At 40.2% G+C, this 17,611-nt stretch overlaps 1 protein-coding gene across 2 annotated transcripts in view; it reads left to right on the forward strand.

Annotated features, from left to right (window-relative positions):
• The window catches only part of VWC2 (von Willebrand factor C domain containing 2), a 106,133-nt gene extending 88,887 nt beyond the window's left edge, over positions 1–17,246 (forward strand). Inside the window, exons 4-5 of one of the 2 annotated variants that reach the window (XR_003998909.1) lie at positions 15,962–16,349; positions 17,213–17,246. Coding sequence is in view for 1 of the 2 variants with exons in the window: in XM_030551465.1 (XP_030407325.1) it covers positions 15,962–16,113 (152 nt within the window). In the remaining variant the exon portion in view is untranslated. The other variant, XM_030551465.1, reaches the window with a different exon arrangement.
• The last annotated feature ends 365 nt before the right edge of the window (positions 17,247–17,611 follow it).

Consider the following 17,611-nt stretch of genomic DNA (forward strand, 5'->3'; position numbering starts at 1 on the left):
CTTTATAATTTAAAATAAAAGTCTGAAAATATTTGTACATCTTCTAAAATGCAGGACATTGCTTCTGGTGTTTCAAAATGGCCTAGATGAAAGAGTGCCTGGAAACATCCATTTTTGTTTTGTATTTTCTTGAATCTGAATATTTTCATCTACAGCCTGTACAGTAGCCTATCTTAGATAAGAATGAGGTGTCAATCATACCTAAGGTTTCTAGCCTTGTCCCTTAATCCACTTTCTGATGATCTTGGGGTAGATTCTGACTTTTAATAAATATCCTTATGTTTGGAATGTTTTTAAGAGCAATATCATCTTCAAGAAAAAATTTCAATAGAATAGCTATTGGAAAGAAATAAGTGATTGGGTGTAGCCTCTAAAATCTCTACTTTGAAGGGAATGAAGCCTCATATGGGAAATTATTAGAGATGAAAGGCAGGTTTCTACTGCTGCCTTCAACTAGATTTAACATTTTATCCAATTTGAAGGGTTCACCTCTTTCTGACAGTCAGTATCTGCCTTCAATCACTTCCTGTCAACACAGTTTTATTTAGGATGAATAAATATGACATAATTAGCTAAAAGGAGTCCCATAATTACAGGTGTAGAGTTTTTTTTATTTGCTAAGACTGCGTGCCTAAGGAAAATGACACAACATGCCAGGAGTGTTTAAAATGTGAAATCTAAATTTATCAATGTGATTATTTAGCAGTGATTAGAGTATTTTGACTTTGTCCCAATTTTCTTTGACAGTTCTGGTGCCTGTAGCATTAGCCAGAGATGCAGATGCTTTTAGCTGTAGTTGTTGTCAAAGGCATTCTAAGAGCAGTTGCTATACTATTTTGGCTACATGATTCCCTCAGAGAATCTTATCTTTACAGTGGGATTATTTTGTCCTGCTGTTGATACATTTTTACCTAGAGCACTGTTCTTAATACAACAGAATTCACCTAATGTGGCAACGCAAATCCTCAAAGAAGGGTGTAAAATGTCTTCCAGAAACCACACACATTCCACTAAGCAGCTTCCATTTCTAAATGCTTTAGCCTTCTTTCAGGTGTTAAAGTGGCCTTTATAGTAAAGGATCTGCCAGGACTTCCATTATAAATTACTGTTTTTCACATGTTAGAAATCGGACATAAAATATTGATGCAGGTTAAAACTTGCATATGAGGATTAAGTCTATGAGGACAATAAGGAAACAATGTTTCCTGGGCATTCTGGATTGGGAACAATTTAGACATTACATTGTTTTTAGAAATTGATTAGTGCCTCTGTACCATGTGCTTTAGAAAAAATGTCACTTTTTGCTAAGGGACTACACAATTTTTACTTTTCTCAAAGAATTGAGCAGGCCTCCCTGTGTATCTTGAAAAATAAGTGGTATGCTTGTGCTTAAAAGGAGGATGGTGCCCTCTGAATTAGTATTCAAAGCACCTGGTTTGACCTAGCAGAGCATGTGTACCATGAAATCCTTTCCTTTTCTGTGGTGCTTCCCAGATTAGGATCTCAAAGTCTTTTATTAAGAACTTCAGGCAAATCACCTTATGAAACTGGAATTGTGATTTCACAGTTATAATTGCAAAGTTAGTCATTTTCCAGTGTAAACCGATCCTAACCCTACTCACTCAACTTTCTGAAAAAGCTCCTTTCCGCCTCATGTTATTTCTGAGAGTAGGGTTTTCTGAGGGGAAGGATTTTTTTTGGGGGGGAGGGGTGGGAGATCTTGATGTTGATTGGATGGGTAATCAGGGTGGTCCACTACAAAAGTGATTTTTCCTCCTGTTGATAATAGCCTACTTTAACTGAATTGTCTCGTTAGAACTGACCCCCACACATACTTGGTAAGGCAACTCCCATCTTTTCATGTACTGTGCATATATATCTTCCTACTGTATTTCTCACTCCATGCATCCGATGAAGTGGGTTTTAGACCACAAAAGCTTATGCCCAAATAAATTTGTTAGTCTCTAAGGTGCCACAAGTACTACTTGTTGTTTTTACTATTTACAGTGTTTTTCTTTTAGCAACAGCATTTGACGCATCCACAGCTCCACTCCATACCAACCCTATTACTATGGTGCCTTGGATAAAGACAGTCCTCAGGAGGAGGAAATACAACTCTCAAAGCAATTTTATAACAACATCTTTGCTTCTGAGGAAAAATAATTTAAAGAGAGTTCTAACCTCAATCAGGCCTTGATTCAGCAAAGCACATCAGCGCTTGCTTAAATTCCATTCATCTAATTGAACATAAGAACATGTTTAAATGCTTTGTTGATTGGGGCCTTCATCTCTATGCCTACTGGTAAGTTTGGATGAAAGGAGTCACGATTCTAAGAGACCAGTGCAGATTCTGTATCATACATAACCTACTAAATAGTGTGGGCTTTTTTTGTTTTAATCAGTTAAATTGTTATAGTTTTAGGGCTCTCCTCTAAAATATTAAGTAAATATTCACCCACGAAAGCTTATGCTCCAATACGTCTGTTAATCTATAAGGTGCCACAGGACTCTTTGTTGCTTTTTACTCGTGATTAATTTTCTGCATGCAAGTAATACACTGATTTCAGTGGCACTACCTACCTGTATAAAGTTACTGGTACCACTCAATAGTAAGCAGTAAATATTAGCATGATCAGATCCTGAGTGAGAAAGTGTGACACAGGGATGAATCACATTGGGCAAAGGGGAACAAGTCCAAGAAGAGGAAGTTTACTCCCCCTTGGAACAACAGTCCCATATTCCTTCAGAGCATGTGATTCTCACATTGGAACCATACTGATAGACATCTATCTTCCATATATTTTTGCAGTACTAATATATTTGCACAATAATTTATAGCTGCTGCTTCTCATATAGGCCATGTCTACACTAGCACTTATATTGGCAAAACTTGTGTCGCTCAGGGGTGAAAAAACACCCCTCCTGAGCAACATATGTTTCGCCAACGTAAGTGATAGTTTGCACAGCGCTATGTTGGCATGTGAGCTTCTCCCGCTGGCATAGCTACTGCCACTCATTGGGGGTGGTTTAATTATGTCAACAGAAGAGCTCTCTCCTGTCAGCATAGAGCAGCTACATGAGAGATCTGACAGTGGCAAAACTACATTGGCCTGCTTTATGCTTGTATTAGGTAATCGTTGGTGGAAGTGGTCTAGAAATTCACTTATATTACTGTTGAACAGAAGAATAGTTTGAAAATAAATGGAGTGGCTGGCAATGTAATTATACAAATAAATTGAGCTTTTAATTGTTGCTTGAAGGAAATTTTGTAGAAACAATTTAATTAGACAAGTAAAATGGAAACTTTTAGGTTTTTTTTGTCACTTTCCCTCATTTTATTTACCCCTCTTTTCTGGTGCACTATTTATCCCTCTTTTCTGGTGCACTAATCTGAGTTTTATGAAAATCAGCCTGGAGTGTCTGGGGAGTCATTTCTAGTTTCCTGTAGTTCTAGTGTTGCCTAAGAGAAAGCAAACATAGCTTTCTGATAAACATTAAAGTACCAGCTGTTCTCTCCCCCTCCCCCACTGGAATTTTACATTTCCATAATACTTGCCTTTGGAGGTAATTTTACAAAGAAAACATATATAATATGGAAATATTTCAGAACAGATTTACAATAATTACAGGAAATGCAAATACTAGCTTTCATATGTGTTGGAGAAAAGGAGGTGCTGGCAGGTTGCTAAGTCTCCCTACAACAATAATGTGCCTGAGGTGCCATGGGGCTTGGAGGTGCACTGCTCTTAGCCAAGTATCAGAGGGTAGCTGTGTTAGTCTGGATCTGTAAAAGCAGCAAAGAATCCTGTGGCACCTTATAGACTAACAGACGTTTTGGAGCATGAGCTTTCGTGGGTGAATACCCACTTCCTCACATGCATCTGAGGAAGTGGGTATTCACCCACGAAAGCTCATGCTCCAAAACGTCTGTTAGTCTATAAGGTGCCACAGGATTCTTTGCTGCTCTTACTCAGGCAGCAGAAGGCCTGAGCTGGGTTATCTTCTCATGAGGTTTCCACTATTAGAGCCATAAAGGCTCCTTTCCAGAAATACCAGCAATCAGGACAGAAGTGCCAGCTACTAGTATGCTTTCCATCCCCGGGGCGGAAAGAAGTTTTAAATGTCAGTCATTTGCAAGACATCGCATCTAGTCCTCACTACCTCAAAGAGAGAGATGCCCACAGGAGCCATATACCAAGCTTCCAGCTGCTAAGCTTGTGGGACTCTGGTTCACACAAAACCATGAGCCAGGGCTGGATCTCTCTCTAAGCACTCTGACCTCTAGGGGAGAGCAATGTGGCAGTGCATCCTGCCATCATAGAAGGTTGAACTAGCTAATATGAACAAGATACTGAAGAGGGACATCTCAATATTAATGTTGAAGGCTGACCGTACAAACTAGGCCTGTTGCTATCTCATGAAAAGTTGTGCTGGGAGTGACTGAGGGAGAAATCTTGGCTATATTTTCTTCCTTTAGCTCCTCAGGAACTTGCTCCCATCAAAACATCCAATTACGTAGAAACCTGGCCCTTTTAGACAGAGCTACAAGACTCACCTCTTCAGCCTGGCCTTCCCAAATTAGGAGACTCAGTAACACAGAGAAGAGCTCCAAGTATATCCTTATAACAGCTTGAAGAAGAGCTCTATGGAACTAAAAAGTTTGTCCCTTTCCCTGACAGAAATTGGTCCAATAGAAGATAACTACCTTCCCCACCTTGTTTCTTATAAGAACCATAAAAGGAGAAAGTGAAATATTATCATCTGTAAGCAGATGGACTCAAACTATTGGTCTCAACTTGGATTGACGTTCAAAGAAAGTTTGATGCTAGATGGTAACACTGAAGACGGGAGCTGTGCAACATTCTCTGAAATGCAAGAGATTTCCTTGTATTACTATAGATCCTCATCTGTTTTATCCTGTGGTTCCAGCTTGCAACTTCAGCAAGATTAAAGGGACTGTAACATTCATGGAGTACTGCAACCCTTTTGAGTTTTGCAAAGTCAGATTGAGTCCTCCTCGCCCCAAAGCAGCCTGACCTTCTGTCAATATACAGCCCAATAGCCATGACACTTCTTCCTACTAATCAGAATAAATACAGTCCAAGTGTCCCCCTGCCTTTGTAGCTAACACCCTTGGGCCATTTTACCCACAGTCCTGCCTGCCTCTCCTGCTTCATCCCTCCATTGCTTGTACCCTCACTACTTCTCCTCCTAACTCTTTATAACTCCCCCCAAACTATAATTTTTCTTTGCTTCAAATCAACCTTCCATCCTCTGGCTCCCTGTCATTCCCTACCCCCAAATATCTCCTCTACCCAACTGCCGATTTCCCTCCTTTGTTTCTGAATTTTCTGGGACTGGAGAGAGCGGAAATGAGAGGGAGTTAAACTTTCAAAACAATGATGGAATTCTATCTTTATATTTTGCATTTACCTTGTAACTGATTGTGGTTGTAAATAGCTCTTTTGGGACCAACTATTTAACTGTTACAATATTAATTACGCCTGCTGCTGATGAGAGAAATAAATCTGTCCTGTGTAATCCAGTGACTCTTGCCTGATAAATACTGTCCAGATTAGGGTTACTCATTACCTAGGTGGGTGTCTGTAACACAGACACAAGAGCCTAAGTAAAATTATTACTATGTCTACACTGCAAGCTAGGAGTGTGATTCTCCTGCTGGTGTATACATACATGTGCTTGCTCTCATCAAGTTAACACAAGTATAAATAGTGTAGCTTGAAGTGGTTTCTATCATATACAGGATTTACAGTTTGGTTCAATGGTTCTCAGCACCCACCACCCATACAAGTTGTTCCAGCATCCCTGAATGGCAATGGAAGCATGGCTGAGCACATCCCTGCCTGAAATGGGTGGGTATGTACCTATGCTACCACAGCTATACTGCTTTTTATACTTTTGCTAGCTAAATAAAAGCAACTGCAAGTGTATGTACAGGAGCAGGGAAATCATATCTCTAGCTTGCACTGTAGACATAGTCTTAGAGATGGTAACATCTGCTGCATGCAGCTACTAGGAGCAGGTTTGCAAAGAGATGAGAAGTATTAAGTGGATGTCTTCATTTTTTTACATTTATGAGAAAAATGTAGAAAAACTGTTTAACATGGTTAGACTCCAATCCTGGGACTATTCACAGTGTGTAAAGTTAAGCACATGCGTAAGTCTTTGCAAGATTAGATCTTTAAATTTTGTCTAATTTGGAGAAGGGACTTGAATCTGGGTCTCCCATGCCCCAGCTGATTGCCCAAACCAGCAGGCAACTGACTGTTCCGAGGTGGGTCTCTCTTGCATGCATGCTGTTTGGTTTTTGACCAGAAATTCCACCCTGGATCCAAGAAACCATCCCAAGTAAATTTCCATTGAAAGAGATTGATTCCATGCAGGGGCAGCTCCAGGCCCCAGCACACAAAGCTCTGCCGGCGCCGTCAGGGCGGCAAGCAGATTGCCTTCGGAGGGTCTGCTGGTCCCGTGGTTTCGGCAGACCCTCCGCAGGCAAGCCACCGAAGGCAGCCTGCCTGCCGTGCTTGGGGCAGTAAAATGCCTAGAGCCGCCCCTGGTTCCATGAAAAGTTTTGGATGAGCATTTTCCAGTTATAAAACATTTAGTCAAAAAGCTCCTGATCAGTTCTAAATGTCATATCGGTTATACCAATAAAGAGGCAATTTGTATATATAAGATATTCTTAGCATGTAAATAAAGCTGAAAATACACTCCAAATAAAGCTGTTAAAGTTTAGTATTGAAAACTGATGTCAGTATTGTTCTCCAATTATGTTTTTTAGTTAGCACTCTGAACCCAATCCCATTTGTGCCCATAACAGAACACGGATGCTGTTTTTGTGGGGGGAAAGGCACAAACAAATGGAAACTAAAGGGAATTTAGTTTTAAAAAATAGCTAGTGTTCAGCCACAAAGAAGTAAATAATTCTTGGGTTTTTAAATAATAAACTTCATTGTTCTTAACAACCTCACGGCCATGCTGTGACAGGCAATTTTTTGCCCCAGTGCAACTGTTATTTTTAATTAAATCTCAGGAAGCTTGTTAACTTCTGGTATACGCCTGCTGCACTTAAACTCACTTACCACTTTCCACACGAGATGGATAATTGTGTAGCTTTAGCATTAAAAGTTATAGCTCATGTTTCCAAAAGACAGACAGACAGACACACAGACAATATAATGATGGATGTCTGGAGTAAAAAATCAATTGTGAGATATTTGATGGGCAGAATATTCTGGATATGCGTGTCTGAAGTGTGTGTGGATATCTCATGAGAGGAATGACCGGACTGTTGAACTAAGCCGGGAACCAGTGCCGTTTGAATTTAAACAAAGATCATAATAATTTACCGGGGCAAAGAAAAGACAATGAATAGAATTATGAAAGATGTCCTCCTTGTACAGTAGGAATTTGTGTTGCTTTGTGATGGTCTGACTATGCAACCACTACTCTAGTTCATGAAATATTCCCATTGACTTGAATAGTACTACTTGACAAAGTGTTACCCTCCATAAGGGTGGCTGCATCTGGCCCATTCTGTGTAAGGACTGGAGTTGACAGTAGCTGCGTTGCTGCATTCTCACCTTTTGTCAAGTAACTCAACAAATATCTTGATGAAAAAAGCACCTCTACAAGGCTCTCTGATACGGTGATATTAAGAAAAACAAATCTGCTACAGAAAGTTAAACCCAAAACATTGAATTACCAGCTCTGACAGTCCATGCTACTTTTCCCTTCTGGTACGTACAGGTCTCATTTCAGTTAAGGGTCCAAACTTTCTAATCCTTTAGCCCTAATAATATTCTTAGGGCTCATTTACCCAGGCAGTTTGTACCGATTTAAATTGAAATGCGAATTTAAGCCTGTATATTAGACTGGCATAACTCCCCTTGTTGACACTCTGACTTCAGTGTAAGAGTGCCCCAAACACTTGAAAAGCACCTCAGTCACAGAAGGACCTTTATAGAAATTAAACTGTGTACTCTGACAGGTAAACAACCTTTCTAGAATTTGGAGAGGCAAGTGGGTGAGGCAATGTCTTTTATTGGGCCAACTTGTGTGGGTGAAAGACAAGCTTTCAAGCTTATGCAGAATTTCCTAGAACTGAGTATTTCTGGATTCAGTATTTGATGTAAATGACTCACAATAATTCATAAGTAAGGCTACGTTTTAGTCAGTTATTTTAGTAAAAGTCATGGACAGGTGCCAGGCAATATACAAATTCTTTTACTTTTACCAGACACCCCTAACTAAAACTTGGTCCGGGGGACAGCAGGTTCTTGGGGGAAGGGGGAGCATGGGTGAAGGGGTGCTCGGGGGGGCAGGTGGCAATACGCAGCTCGGGACCCCTGCTGTTTCGGATAGACAGGTTTGGCGGGGCTGGCAGGCTCCCTACCCAGTTCCAACCAACATAACTTCTAGAGGGGAGGGGCGGCCAGGGGGCCCCGCATGCTGCTCCCACTATGAGCGCCAGCCCCGCAGATCCCATTAGCTGGGAACTGCAGCCAATGTGAGCTGTGGGGGCAGAGCCTGCAGGCGTGAAGAGCGTGCAAGGCCCCCCGACCATTCCGCCTAAGAACTGCAGGGACATGCCAGTGGGAGCCGGGGAGCTCCCCCCAGTGAAGCACTGACACACACCCCTGCCTCAGCACTGAGCACCCTCCCACAGACCTAAACTGCTGTTGCTGGCCTCTGAGTCAGCACCAGCCACTGCAGAAGTCACGGAAAATCACGGAATCTGTGATTTCCATAACAGACACGCAGCCTTGATCATAAGGTAACTCTAGGACTGTGTAAAAACATATATTGGATCTAAAAAGAGGTTAAACGGTGGCTGATACTTGGGATATCATTCTTGTTTTTTTACTTGCATAATGCCTACCAAGCAATAATTATTGACTAAACCTGGATACAGTGTTTTACATAGCTAAATGTAAGTAGTTTTACAGTCTATTTATATCCTACTCAGCTACCAAGGTAGCATTATATTAGACTTTGGTTTCACTTTATCTTTGAATTTATCTGAAGATTATGGGGATTTTTCTTTAGTAACTCCCAAATCTCTTCCTTCATTAGTATTTGGTAGTCTTTTGTCAGTTTAACACAGATTTAGTGTTAATATGCATAACATTTTCTATTTTGCTAACCTAGGCTATTGTATATTTCTCATTGACCTAACTAACCCCCTTACTGTGCTGTGAAATTGACCAGTTTAGATTGTGCTGCAGTACTTTGGTAGATTAGATTAACTATTTCAAAATTTGTAGCACTTCTCTAATGTATTAAAGTACTGGCCTGTAATGCCTGTATTTTGTAAATTCAGTCTCTTTAAACTAGTGTGATAGTTTTAAGGTAAGTTGTTTTTGGGCCTTTTAACAAGGAAATACCTGCATTTTATATGGTTTTTAAGATTCAACAGTAAGATGATCTTGACATTGTGTGAATGCTAAAATCCAGTTCCTGTTGAAGTCTATCCAAACCTTTTATTAGGCCCAGTTCTGGTATCACACTTGTGTAAGTCATGAGAAATTATTTAAACCAATGGAGTCACATGGATTAAAGAGAGTACAAAAGAACAGACCTATGAACTTCTCTGGGAACATGAGTAGTCCCTGAAAGAACAAGCACAGAGAGCTCTGGAGCAATCAGTGACTTACTACATTCTGCTAATAGCCACCATGAGATGCAGCAAACATGATATTCAACCTGGTCAGCAAGTAACACTTCAAGTTCTGCTTTTCTCAGTGTTCTCTCACTGAGTTCTCTAAAATTTACATAACTGAAGGGAAATTTAGTGACAAGCAATTTGATTTTCTTAGGCTTATCCGCTTACCACTCTTCAGAAATATTTCCTGAACGATCAGCTAACATCTTTTCACTTTGCATTCTTGGACATACAGTCTCTGTGGGTATTCACTGTGGGTGCACATGCACACTGTGCACTTGGGACCAGAAATTCTTCAATAGAAGTGTCCATTAGTCTGTTTCATCATGCTGCCAGCTGACTGCGCAAGAGGCAGCATAGCCCAGCTGCTGCTCCAGTTCCTTTCTATAGCTCGCAGTCTTAGCGGGCACCTTGTGTGTCTGTAAGCTTTCTAGCTTTTTTCTTTGAACTCTGACCTGTAAATAGTCTTTTATATTAGATAGTAATTAAGTTGTAGATAGTTTGGGGGGGGTTGTCCTCCCTGTTGTTCCCCCCACTGTTTGGGGCACATACCCTCATATGCCCAGAGTCCTAGGCTTCAAGCCCATCGTGGCTTGCTCTTTGGTCTTCCTGCTGACTGACATGAGGAGAGCTGCCTGTACTATCTCAGGGAGTCATGCATTACATCAGTGTGAGACCTGCTGCTCCTCTCCACCTCACAGTCTTGAGAATTCAGACTCTTCAGGCATCTAATGGAATTCTCCATGAGGCCACTGTCTGATCTGGTACCCTCCCACTCTCCTCCTTGTCAGCCAGAGACTTCAGGCTTTGCTCTTCCTGCACTGGCACTTTCCAGAATTCTCCAAAAACTCCATGAAATGAAGCCATAAAAAGGGTAAGGAGAAATATGTTCATAAAAAGAGACACAAATCACCCTATAATTCCTGTAAGAAAAGAACTGGATTTCCCCTTCCCTTTAGCACTCTGAGAGACTCTCTGCCCTGGAGTGGGTGCAACTGGAGCTAACAGGGCACACAGATTGACACTGGCAGTATCAGGAGCTTCAAGTGCATTGAAATAATCTACAAAGGCATGTAAAGATAGAAAGGCGTATTCACCTTGCACACTTGCAGTACCACCGTGTCCATGCACACACTGATGGACCAGCCTATACCGAAGACTCCTGCTAGTTCTTCTACCACCAGACCTCATTACAGCCTTCTTGAGGACCTGGTGATTTACACAGATCTTGAGTCACTGATCCTGTCACATCCAGTTTTAGTAAGAGATGTCACTACCTCGTCCACATCATTCACCAGTCCTGAGTACTAGTCAAGCTGTGATGCTGGTCATGGGGGGTATGGCTTTGACTGTGCTGCCGTACTGGAATGACTCTTACTCCATGGATGAACAGGAGACAGTATTGCTGATTTCCCTAATGGTTCGGACATGGACATCAGCCCATAAAGGGCTTCCAGAACCTTCCAGAGGCCCCCAACATCCCAATGACACACATTATGGAGTTAGGTACCAGTGGTGTCTCCAAAGGGCCCACCTCCATATCTCTGTTATCCCCACCCACTGGCCATTACTGGAGCTCTTGGATTCCATACCATTGAGCCTCGAACTATGAGAATCCACTGCATCACTTTTGGAAGAGAGTGCCTCCAAGAGAGAAGCCTCAGCTCCTCTCTTCCCCTCCCCGCTGGAGCACACAGGAGCAAGAGCAGCAGGTACTGCTGGATCTGACAACAGCATCTTTTATCTCCGATGAGGCGCCAGCCTCTCCCTCCCCCTCTGGATGATTACAGGCAGCACTAGGAACTTCTTAGGAGGATTGAAGAAACCCTCCAGATTCCATTGGAAGTGGATCAGGATCCTAAACACAAACTTTTGGACATTCTCAAGTCTATGGCTTCTTCTAAGGTGGATATCCTTATTAATGAAGCCCTTCTGCAGCCTGTTAAGGACATTTGGCACATACCAGCTCCCTCTGCTTTGATCCTGAAGAGGGCTGAGAAGACTTCTTTTGTTCCCTCCACCAGAGTTGAATGTTTTCCTACCCTAATCACAAGTCTCTGGTTGTCCAAGAGAGAAGAACAGGCTAATCCTGCCTAGGCCCACTCCTTCAGACAAGGATGCCAGGAGACTACCTTCAGCAGAAAGAATGTTTTCATCAGCTACCCTACTATTCCGTATTGCAAATTACCAAGCACTCAAGTCAAAATATGACTTAATTATAACAAGCTGTCAGAGTTCATCAATAAACTACTTCTGGAATGTAGGTCCCGGTTACTATCTTAGATGGAGGGAAGCTAGTGGCCAGATAGTCCCCTCAGGTGTCACTTGATGCAGTGACTCAGCTGCTGGCTCCATGAAAACATGGTGGTTATGAGGCGGGCCTCTTGGCTGCAGTCATCAGGGTTCCAGGTAACAGCTGAAGATCTCCCCTTTGAGAATAACAACCTATTCAACAAGAAAAGTGATAAGTAGCTTCACTCCCTTCAGGACTCTCGTGACATCCCTTTGCTCCTAGGGAATATACTGTGCTGCCGTACTGGAATGACTCTTACTCCAAGGATGAACAGGAGACAGTATTGCTGATTTCCCTAATGGTTCGGACATGGACATCAGCCCATAAAGGGCTTCCAGAACCTCCCAGAGGCCCCCAACATCCCAATGACACACATTATGGAGTTAGGTACCAGTGGTGTCTCCAAAGGGCCCACCTCCATATCTCTATTATCCCCACCCACTGGCCATTACTGGAGCTCTTGGATTCCATACCATTTTGCAAGAAAAATTCTCAGCAACCACGGCATAGATACCAGCCTACCCCTCAGCTGTTCTATCATCAAAGGGCCTACAGGCACAGTTGCCAACTTTCAGAATAAGCCAAAACTCAAGCTAATGCCATTTCAAAACAAGGCCAAAACAAGCCAATCCCTAAGAACCCCAACACTCTGTGACTAGATTCCTCCCCCCCCCCCCGCCCCGACATGCAGTCTGGGACTGTGGTGGACCCACAACAAACTACAAGCCGAAAACTAGCCAACAAGCAACTTTCAAGCCAATTAAGCCAACACCACAGTATGTTTGTCAATATCACTTTTCATAGCCTCCCAGGTAACTACTGAGTGTGCTGTGATATTAAGAGAGATACAAAATCACTTTTCAAAGCAAGCCCCAGGACCCATTAAGCCCTAATGGGGTGGGCCGAAGAAGGAGGCAGCATTATTTTTGTTATTCAACCTGTCAGGGACCCTACAAATATACATTTCAATGATTTGGATGTGAATCTGTGCATATTTGTTTTTCCTAATGTTAATTAAGTATTTTAGGAAAAAAGTGTCATTGTGGCTACCAGGGAGAGTTTGTGGCTGCACTCTGAGGCCACCAAAATTTTGTTGGGAAAACCACTGTGTTGGTTTAAATCATACCAAATTTTTTATATGTCTCTAATAAGATTGAAAAATATCTTTACAATATAAATATTTCCCCTTTCTTGTTGAGTCAGGAGTATCTAGTACAGCAGACCCTCAGCATAAAATATCTTTTTGCATATCTGTCTGTAGGGAGTCTCCTCTCTAGCAGAACAAACATATTAAACATGCACCTTAATTTTCATCAGAAAGTCTCCAGATTTATCTTTGCAAAAGGTCCAGAAGTCACATGGGGAGGGGAGAGTACAGCTTTCTGGGGAGCATCTTACTAAATTCACAATGTGTAGATATTAAACAGGAGATGCAATCACATACATATTTAGCAATTCACACCTTCAAAGTGTTGTTCAAATGTTGTTATACTGCCACTACTCTTGTAAGGGAGGTGTTATCCCTATTTTACAGGAGGGGGGCATTGAGGCAAAGGTCACACAGCAAATTGGTAGCACATATAGTTCACCTGACCACTCTGGCTAGCATGTCTAACTTAAGTCAAGCTATGCTTTAGTATCAAAAGCCACAGAAGTTGAAGAAGGAGAACTGTAGAATACACTGATGACTATGTGCACATAAATTCCCAGTGTTTTGCTTGATGTAACACATTTATGTCATAACCAGACTAAGTTTCATTTATTGTTTTAGCATGGTGGTTGATGTTATGGAAACCTCCCTGAGCAAAGCTTTCTGTAACGAAGAGGGAGAACAGCTTAAGACCACTTGAAGTAGACAAGGAACTTTGGTATACCAATCTAATTAACATGAAAGGTGCTCAAATGCTTCAGTGATAGAAGAAAATACAAAACTTTAAAATAGATAATTTTCATGTGGCTGTTCCGAATGACCACTAACTACAAGGGAAATTAAGAGAACATCTTCATTGTTAATATCGTGCTGTCTCACCATTATTTTGTGATAGGCCTACCCTTCTTAAGTAGATGACTGACACCAGACTTACCAATATAAACAGCCTCTCCAAACTAAAGTAGTGTAACAATTTGTGATACCATTATTCATGTTAAATAATGCACCGATTTCAATGGCACTGCTCATAGCATAAGATGCATTACAATTTGACCCTTAGTGAATATAATTAATTGGGTTATTTTATTTCATTTCTTGTTGCTTGTCACAACAAAGTATAAGATTTACTCTCTCAGAACAAAAGTCATCCCTGTAATTTCAGCACCATTTATGTCCCTCTTACACTTCTCAGTGCTTAAGTGGATTTTAGGTAGGCTATAGGTCTTGTACAGATTCCCTGTACAGCAGCGAATTTCACCGTTAATGTTTTAGTATTTGTTGCATATCGTTTACAGTGAAGTGCTCTATAGGATGATACCCAGGCATCTTTACCTCCCACTGAAGAGAAACAACTGCAGTGTTCTACCCCAGAAGTATAGGTAGAATAATAATACTGTATCTAAATGAAAGTTTAGGCAATCAGAAAGCGTTATCACTTGTAATATGATCAGGATACCAGAGTTAACAGCTATATTGGTAGGAAAAATCCAAAATGTTAAAAATGACTTGTGGGTGCCTTTTTTTTTTTTAAATCAAATCTGAAAAATAGTGTACCTCCCACAGGACTGTGTTTGGGGCATTAGTTCAGTAGTGCCTTAGAAGGAAGAATATCACTTCTTGCAGTAGCTGAAGTCTCCCATTCAAGTACTGATCCAGCCCAGTGATGCTCAGCTTGTGAAAACTGAAAGGGTCAGAGAACCAAGTGGTACCACCATAAAATTAGATACTTTAAATGCAGTATGCTGATTTTAAACTTGGTGAGTGATGGCAGTTCTATTATGTGCAAAACTTTGAGTAAGAATCCAAAAACAAAGCCTAACATTTTAGTTGTCTAAGTTATGGTCAGTCATTACATATACAAAGTATAAAATTATGCAAGTTCAACTTCATTTAAAAAGTACACTTGTGTAATGTAAGTTCTGTTAGACCGCTGAGGAATTGCCCCTGTAGAAGATACCTAAGGGTCTAATCCAGTGTCCATTGGAACTCACTGATTTCATTAGGCACTAGCTCAGCCTATAGATGTGGTATAGCTGGTACACAGACCTTGAACAAAATGATACTCTTTTATCCCAACACATGAATCATTTCACTTGTCCTCCACAAATAGTTTGCAACAAAAAGTAGAAGCCAAGAAAACTCAAAAACAGTATTTTATAAGGGGTAGTGCACCAGCCTGAAGAGACTATTGTTAGGCAGTTCTCCTGCCTTGTAGTTGGAAACAAACATGTTTCTGTTAACTCTAAAATAGGGTGCTTTGCTTATTGCTGGTTAGCGTATCAATATATAGAGTGCATAAGTGGTGGTACAGATTTAAATTACTCTGTTATAATGAAGACAAGAAACATTTTCTCAGCTAACACAAAATAAAGTTTGGATACTTCACAAATATTATAGTATATTCTAAACATGTTTCCAGTGGAAGAAGCAATAAAATCTAAAGTAAAATGCTTGATAACCTGTAGTGATGCTATAGTGTTCTACTCTTTCTGGACAGTACGAAGCGTTTCTCACATCTGAAATCTGTATTTATCTACAGGAACGGACTCTGCCCAGATGTCTATCATGGCTGTGTATGATTTTATTACGAAATACTGTACAGCTAGTACACCTATACATATTCCTGAATGGAGGGGGAAGTGTGCATACAAAACCCCAGTACAAACAAAGAATAAATGGTTCTTGTTCCCTTTTCTAATGAAATATCCTGTTTTTAAAATCAAAACTAAATGACATTAAAAGTAACATACTTTTTGTTACTAATTTTATACTAGGTCTGCAGTATTAAGAAGCAAAACTATAGATATAATTATTAATTTCCTTTTTTTTTTAGGCCCAAACTGCTTTGCAGAAACCACTATTATTCCAGCTGGCCGAGAAGTGAAGACTGATGAATGTACTATATGTCACTGTACTTACGAAGAAGGCACTTGGAGAATTGAACGACAAGCTATGTGCACTAGACATGAATGCAAACAAATCTAGGGAATCTACAAATCAAAAGTACTATGATGTTTTTAAAAAATATTTCACCGTGGTGAGAACCCTAGATAAGCCTGGGAAAGATTATTCATTGTAATAAGAATATTTTTGGTGAGGAGAAAAGATCATCATATTGCAGTATTACATTACTATGAAAAACAAAATACCAAGACAAAGAAATCCATATATTTAAAAAAGTTTGGACATAAAAAATCCTGTTTTAACACTTTATTTTCACGGTGAGTGCACTGAGTACTCTATCAAATATTATATGTATTTATATAATTCCATGATAGAGGTTAAAATAAATGTTTTATATAGATACAGCTTAAATACGGTATGGTTGCCTGTCCTATTATGTACATGCACCATGCCTAAAACATTTCCGTTTTAGTTTTATCATGACTTTATTTTTGGTGGGCAACAATAACAGACGTGTGGCCAGAAAATAGCCAGCAAATCAATCACATATTTCAGGTACTTTGAAGTTCTACCTTTTGAAAATATACGGTATAAGCTTTAAAAGAATGTGCTAAATTTATTATTTGTGCAAAAGTAGGCCAAATTCTCTTCTCAGTTATTCTGGTGCATCTCCAGTGGGCCTGCACTAGTATAACTGGGAAGAGAGTATGAAATTGTGACTTTGATTATAGTAATTGTTTCAGAACTCTAAACATGGATCCTATAAGAATTAATTTCAAGTATATACACATCACATCAGGATGAATTCTTTTGTGATGTAAAGCATCCCATATCTGATATAATGGCTGTAAGTGACAAAACAATGAAACTTGCAACAAATTTACATTTAATGGTTGTGAAAAACAAGTACAACTGACAACAGAGGGTGACAGGGCATGTAACAGGAGAAGCAACTAACCAGGTGTAAGATAAAGCAGGTCTCTACTATTTTATTTTAAAATGCTTTTGTTTTTCTGCTACTCTCATATATTACACTTGGGTTGAATCACTGCTGAGGCCCAGGTTCAAGAAAGCACGTAAGTATGGACTTAACATATGCTTTGCTGAATTAGTGCAATGTTAGGAATTAGTAGTTGACTACATGACACCTGATGCGTAACTTACATTGTTTATCTCTCAGACTTCTATCAGGATTTTAATGGAAGTTTTGCCATTGACTTCAAGAGGCCAGGATTTCACATCAAGTATGGATTTTGCCCACATAGCTATCAATCGCCAGACAATTGTTTTTCTCTTAACCAGATCAAGGACAAGAAAATGAGAAAACTACAAAGCAGCAAAGACATAAAATGCACAGCAAATTTAAATAACCATAACAATTACAAATCTGAAGAAAAATAATCCTACAACAAAATGTACCTTCAAGTTCACATATAGCCTCAGTACATCCCAGGTGGACAATCAAGGAAAGTGGGTTTTGGACTGATTATTATTTTTTCAAACCTCTTCTGAACCCATCAACTATCAAAATGATTTTCCTCAAGCCTATGTACATGTATATAAAGTACATCAAAATATT

Source organism: Gopherus evgoodei, chromosome 2 (genome assembly GCF_007399415.2).
Source record: "Gopherus evgoodei ecotype Sinaloan lineage chromosome 2, rGopEvg1_v1.p, whole genome shotgun sequence".
Taxonomy (NCBI): Eukaryota; Metazoa; Chordata; order Testudines; family Testudinidae; genus Gopherus; species Gopherus evgoodei.